Source organism: Vigna unguiculata, chromosome 2 (assembly GCF_004118075.2).
Source record: "Vigna unguiculata cultivar IT97K-499-35 chromosome 2, ASM411807v1, whole genome shotgun sequence".
NCBI lineage: Eukaryota > Viridiplantae > Streptophyta > Magnoliopsida > Fabales > Fabaceae > Vigna > Vigna unguiculata.
Genome location: NC_040280.1, coordinates 24,010,910 through 24,017,869, shown reverse-complemented (window position 1 = coordinate 24,017,869; position 6,960 = coordinate 24,010,910). Strand labels below are relative to the sequence as shown.

Here is a 6,960-nt window from a genome sequence, read left to right as displayed (position 1 = left end):
GATAGCTTTCGGAATAAGTTTTCCAAAATGCTTTCTTTTTCTCCTATTCTTCCTCTCTTAGGGTGGAGTAATGAAGGATAGTTTAGTCTTTTTAAATTAGTATGAATATGCAGTTAGTAATAATGGTGGTATAGAAAGAAAAAAAAAACAGAATTGAAAAGTCTTCTTCTTAGAGACACTATCGTACCGTGGGCAGCGACAAATAATAGGTGTCCATTGGGCCTAAAATGAAATATGTGCCGCTATTCTCTCTATGTTTGGTATTATACGCATTTATTTATTATTATCTAGAAGAGTACATTAATAAATAGGTTTTTAAATTTAATAACATTTCTCAATGGTTTCTTTTTGACATGTCATTCTCCCTATCTTGAATAATTTAAAATGTAGCCTGTGTTATTATTTAATTAAATATTCCTTTAAAAAAAGGTGAGCCTTCTACGGTTACTTAAGTAGCATTTAATAATATGCAAGGAAAAAACCAAAGAACGCACATAAAATAACTTTTATTCTGGATTTGATGCGTTTAAAAAAATAAACTAATTGAAAACAATTTATTTTGGTTCCAGTTAAAATGGTGAAATGAATAAAAATATAGAATAGCACAAAATATTTATTTCGTTCTACGTCATCTTAATTTTTATGATTATTTTATATTTTTAAGTTGAAACTCCTTTAACGGCAATATAAAATATCTAACATCATAAATAATTTTGAATATCTGATCTGAGATGAGAAAACAAACAAGAGAGTATAAAAAAATTTAATGAAATTGATATAAACTAACATAGACGCCGAAAAAACTGATATTAATAAAATTTGACCCACTCTAATTTCTTCTCCGTATTTATTTGAAATATTTCACTTGTACTTTAAAATTTAGAAAATGAATATTTGTACCAAAAATAGGACATAACTGGTAAGATTTTTTAACTTTAAGTTAAGAGTTTAGTTTTCATCTTATGGTACAGTTAATAAATCTAATAACTGATGAAAGATATATATTCCTTGAAATAATTTTCTACTCTCAATTATCCAATTAGTATTCAATACTTCCTGACCAAACAATTAATAATAACACTATTAAGACTTCAAGATTTTGTTAAACAAAGTGGATAAAGTCTAAGAAATTAAGATCACCAGACTCCAGTTAATCAACATACGTTATTTATTTTAGAAATTAATGAAAGTTATTATTATCACATGAAGATAATGCAGAATAATAATGAATTAACGATGGAACGTGTTTCAGAAAAGTGTTAAGAACAGAAATTCGAAAGACGAAGAAGAATTGGCAATTAAGGTAATTTAGCAAAGGCGAAGATACAAAAAGATAAGAAGCATTTCGGGAATGGTTGTGCAAAGATTTAGATGCACCAAATATTTCTGATTTCTTGAGTAATTAGTTACATATCCAGCATTCTACTGTAACTAAGATTAGCGAACTCAAAAACCTGATTTTTTTTGTTTCTTAGGAGCCTAAAGGTGTTAATTATAGAGGAGAGCTAAACTGTGCCAGAGACTATAGCTTTCTGATTTGTTAGCATAACCAGGAAATTAGCATAAGATGTTGTAGTTGATTGATTAGATCGATTAGATCAATAAGACTGGTGAGGCCAAATGAAGAACTCAGCTGCGGTCGTCGCCGGTGGAGGAAGTGCAGTAAGCCCAGTTGCATTGCCGGAAGTGACGGTGGAAACTGCCGTGCCGGCGTTGGAAGGATGAAAATGTTGGAAAAGGTTGTGATGATAATACGCTGCCGAAGAATCAAAGGGAATTCCACAAGGGATTGAAGCAATAGGCTGGTGAATGGCCGAGAAATTTATGCTGCCACTCACGTTTCCACACGGTGGATTCTGCTGACTGCTGCTCACACCAACTTTCTGCTCCGATTCAAGGGAAAGCTTCAAGCGTTTCGCTGCACCACCCACCGGAAGAGCACTCTTCATTATAGCTTCCACATCGTATCTGTTCATCTCAAAATTGGTTACTGCGTTTGCACCTCTGAACTTTATTGCAGCAATGTCATATGCCTCCGCCGCCTCCTCTTCCGTTGCTGTTACAATGTGAAATCGGTTACTTCACCACACAACAACACAATGCTGTGAAACTAGACTAAATCTTAATCAACCAGTTATTTTTTATAACACGACAACTACGGAAGAAAACAAATATATACCGAATGTTCCCAGGTAGAGATCTTTGTTTCCAGCTACGCGGCCAATTCTTGCTTGCCACCTACCCTGTTGATGATGCCTGCATGATAAACTTACTAGTGTTAAAACAGAATCGAACACACAAATATGTTGTTGTTGTTATATAGTTTTTTAAGGTTTAAACTCCAAACCTTGTGACACCTCTGTATATCGAAGCTCCCCTAGAGAAGCCGCTACTTTTCCTGCAATAGTGGGAATTCGAAGTTTCAGTAACACCATAGAAGAAGTACTGTGATAATTTTTTAACAAGCTAACTCAAGCAAACCTTCGCAGTGATGCAATAAATTCTTGCTTCGTTGCATGCTTCATCTCCTCCAGTTCCTTTGAATAATTGGACACCTGAGAAAGGAGGATAGAAAATAAGGTGAGTGATGTTTAGTTACGATACTAAAGCATGCATTCTTTTCATTCTTGTCACGTTAGTATGAAGATACCATACACACCCTTTCTTGAACTTTTTACATACCAAGTAAAGCATATTTCTTTCAGTCCAACCAATTTGTGAAAAGAGAAATTTTTATATATAGAAGCGTATTAAAATATGAAGGATTCCTTGCGTAGAGTGTGTTGTTTGGTCCCACCCAAAGGTTTTTATGAGTAGGATTTCATGCAACTAAGATCTATCAAAACTGAATACAAGAAAGAAGTGACTGCATTACAGGGAAGTTGGTGGTAGCAGTGGGACCCCAGTACTTTAGAGCTGCCAAATCATAAGCTCTCGCGGCTTTTTCTTCCTTATCGTATCCACCTGATGATAACCATGACAATGGGTTATGTCACAACCATCTCTCAAACAAGAGAAAAAGTTAAAGATATATTATTAAGCGTTGTTCAACCAAATCTAAATGAAAAGTACTACTTACCCAAATAAACTGTACAAGAGTCAAAAAGTTGAATGACAGCCAGAAATGCACCAAAGTCCCGTTCCATGCAAAGGAAAAGCCAAAAATATCAAACATCAGCTAACGGAATAGTCAAAATTATCTGCCAAAAATTACTTTTCTAACCCAAAATGCAAATGGCCCAAAGAAAAGTGATCATATGCTCGCCAATTGCCACTGTGCATGCGCACAACCCAACCTTTTTTTCTTTTTTCTCTCTCACGCCCTTTATGGCTGCTAGATAGGATGAAAACAACTGTACACTGGATTAGATCCATCGACCCCATCCTCTTTTCCTATAACAAGGACTAGTCGAATTTTATTTGTACTAAAAGGTTGTATCTACGAACAACATTAATTTAAAGACAAAAATTGATGGTATCTGTGCAAAGTGATAATCAAATTTTCCTTTCAGGTTAATAAAAACCTCAACAATCATAGTAAGTAGATAGCTTATAGTCAAAGACATATCCCGGCATTAAAAAACACACCGAAAACAGAAATGCCGAATTGCCTATTTCTCATGGGAACGGATTGTAGACAAATCGCCTTTTTGCCGTTTCTTTATCATCTCTCGTCCAATAAAGAGACAAGGTAAAAAATATTATTGTTATTTGTCCCTGCAACATAGAATCTAAGAAATCCCGTGAGTTTGTTTCAGAACATTATTCTGAGATGGGGGCCAGAAGCAGTGTCTTAAACGCTTCATAGCTACAGTAGAGGCTCCTCCTTGTTAATGGAAGCAAGTACAAATCTCAATATGGGAGTGATGGGTGATGTGGTCAAACACGGCTTTTGCCATTTCCCTGGCAAGTGGGAAAGCAAAAGCAAAAGATAAAGCCCAAAGCCCTAAGCCCTAATGCAGCATATCAGTTATGACTCATGACTAATGAGGAAGGGGAAGGACGGATAGATAAGATACTAGACATGAAAGCGTACGGAACAGGGAGAGAATGCAGAGAGAACAGCGATGAGAGATTAACATGTCTGACCAGACAAGAAAGCAGAGACACCCGACTCACAAGGAGCAAAATGGCGGCACATCGGATCAAATCAATTGAAAGAAAAATGCAGAAACAGTGAAGTAACACAACAAGTACTACCACCGTAGTATATATATGCATATACACCCATCAGTCAATCATAAAAACCACTGTTCACAAAGAAACCCCAGGTGTCCTACCCCACTCCAACCATTAACTGCACCTTCAATGCATGCAAGCCACTTTTCACTGCTATACCATCACACCTATTCCTTCATTATTCTTTTTTTTTCTTTGTTTTAAAAAGAACAGAGAGAGATAGACCTTGACGCCCTTTCCTGGCTTGACCCTCTCTTCTGCAACTGTTGTCCCAAAGATGCGCTTCATATCTACCTGTCCATCGGTGCCTGATGAAAAAAAAAAAAAAAAATTAAAGGAAAATCACAATCTAACATGAAATAGGCCAAATTTATGACCTTGACCTCTCTCAAGCCATTGTCAATACTCCGCATCTAAAATCGCTATCTTGGTATATTTTCACAAGTAGACAAGAACTCGCAAGCTACTTTTTTCAACTTCCCAAAAGATCCTTTGGGTAAGAAAAAGAGAAACCTCATTTTTTGTAGCACAAGCACCGTTCACACACAACCCAACAAACAAAAAACATAAAGCAGTAATGAAATGGATAGATTCAATGATAATATTGGATAAATGAAAAATCAGTGTACCTGGTGACACCTCTGTAAATAGAAGTCCGCTGGCCGAAGGTATCCACGATCTTCTTCGAGCTACCGGAATCTGCTGCCACGACGGCCTTCTCAGAGCTCTGCGCGACAGCCAGCGAGAGAGTGCCGGTGGGACCACCGGAAAACGCGGCAAACTCGTTTCCAGAGGACTCAACAGAGTGAGTCCCGAACTCGCTGGGTTGCACTTTTCCAATGGATGCCGAATCATCAACCTCGGAGCCAGAGTTGGTAGAAAAAGCTTGAAAACCAGCAATGGCCTTGAGATCCTGCTGGTCGCCAAAGTACGCAGAGCCATGATGGTGGTCATACATGTGAGTCAGCGATGAGTCCTGCGTCTCCGTCTGGCTGTCGGAATAACGCATCACCGCGGAGGAGTCGCCGAGAAAGTCCTCAAGCTTTGGCGGTGGCGCGTGGCTGACACTCTGCGACTGGGAGGATTCGACAAAACTGACGTCGTTCTGGTTCAGATTCTGCTCCATCAGCATCTGAGGTTTGAGGTTCCCGTTTCCCCACCCTGCACACAAAACGAACGGTTTCAGCGATCTCTCACGTGCGCTTGTTTTCTCGAAACAAGCAAGCAGTAACTAGTAAGTAAGCAAGGAAGTAAGTAAGTAGTAAGTAACTACTATATATTACCGTTGGTGTACAAGTTATCGAGAAAGTAGTTGTGCGAGTTAGTTGCGGCGGAAGCGGCGTCGTATTGCACGAACTGAGGTTCAGAGGTTCGGAGCATTTCCATGGGGGAGAGGGAGAACGATAACCAGTTAGTGGCACGTGCCATTGATTGGTATAGGGATAAGAATGGTGCAAAATGAAGTCCTGAGAATGAGAAAAACTTTCTGAAGAAGCAGAAAATGAGTAACAGTTGATTGAGAGACAGAAAAAAAGGCTTAATAAGGGGCCAAAACTGAAACAAACTCTTACTCCGGAGAGAGGCGTTACTGGTTGAACAGATAGTTACTTCTTCTCCATGTTAGTTTTGATGGATTAAAAGCAGAGAATAAACCAAGAGAGAAGCAGAAGAATGCATGCAAGGTTGGGTTGCTCGTTTTCAGAGGAATGGTGCGAGCAAGAGAAAGAGAGAGAGTGTGTGAGGGTGGTGAGTTGTTTATATAATGGCAAGAGTTTCAGCGTAAAGGCAGAGGGGGGTTTTTGAGAGAGAGAAACGGAAGGGGAAGAAATAATAAAGAAAGAGTGGAGAGAAGTGACTTTTGGCTCTGCGCGGAAGAAAAATTGTCTGAAACACGTCCGCGAAAGATCCGGGCTGGGGTGTTTGATAGGGTTGGGTTGGGGAAGGGTGAGAAATTACGAAAGTGGGGTTGGGGTACTTGGTTGTTTTTTAAGGAAGGGAAATTAAATTGGGTTTGGCGTTTGACACACTTGTCTTACATGCAGCTGTTCCGGAAATGGTTTGGGTCCAGTCGCAAAATTCAAACCCGTAACTCTTGTTCCCCCACTTCCTCATTCAGCCAACCAATTCTGTCACTTTTCACATTCAAATACTGCTATTAACGAAGACCTGCACGAGACGGATACACATTATTTCCGGATTATATTATAGCTGCTAAACGTGATTTAATTATTCCTAATGTTTGATTATTTTATACCATAGCGTTTTATTTGGATTGAAAGTGTGGATTAATGGGAGTGGGAAAATTTTAATTGATTTAGCTAATGGAATACAATGAAGTTTTTTTTTGTAGACAAATTTGTACAGTGGGCAAATTTGTGCAGTGGTTGTACTGTATTGTTTGTGTTAAAAACAAATTTATATTTAACGCTGATAACTATTTTATGCCTAAGTTATATTGTTATTTTAGAAGTATACTTTTGAACATTAAATTAAATTAAAAACAAAATATAACTTTTATGAAATGTTGAAACCAAATTTTAAATTAAAATAATAAATTCAAATTGGTGTAGTAGTGTGACATCCATCTATCTATATCTATCTATTATAGTATAAACATACAAGAAAAAATAACATATAAAAAATAATTAGATTATAATGATTAAATCAAAATAAAAGAACCTATTCATTTCTTTTAAAAATTTATAGAATTAATTAAATTCTTGTTTTGAATCACCAACTCTTTAATAAAGTCACTCTTAAAAGTTTTGTAAAGATTCATAT

At 37.3% G+C, this 6,960-nt stretch overlaps 1 protein-coding gene across 2 annotated transcripts; it reads right to left on the bottom strand.

Annotated features, from left to right (window-relative positions):
- Window positions 1–1,272: 1,272 nt before the first annotated feature.
- Window positions 1,273–6,048, bottom strand: LOC114174213 (AP2-like ethylene-responsive transcription factor AIL6). 2 transcript variants are annotated; one of them, XM_028059004.1, is made up of 10 exons: window positions 5,751–6,048; window positions 5,463–5,645; window positions 4,809–5,340; window positions 4,405–4,487; window positions 3,080–3,088; window positions 2,876–2,964; window positions 2,482–2,555; window positions 2,348–2,398; window positions 2,180–2,256; window positions 1,273–2,056 (listed from the first exon to the last, which is right to left on the bottom strand). In XM_028059004.1, the coding sequence occupies exons 2-10, from the start codon at window positions 5,605–5,607 to the stop codon at window positions 1,599–1,601; spliced, it is 1,518 nt and encodes a 505-aa protein (XP_027914805.1). In that variant the 5' UTR covers window positions 5,608–5,645; window positions 5,751–6,048; the 3' UTR covers window positions 1,273–1,598. The 2 variants fall into 2 exon arrangements, with proteins under 2 accessions (XP_027914805.1, XP_027914804.1); XM_028059003.1 differs by having other exon boundaries at window positions 5,463–5,665; window positions 5,751–6,047.
- Between the last annotated feature and the right edge of the window lie 912 nt (window positions 6,049–6,960).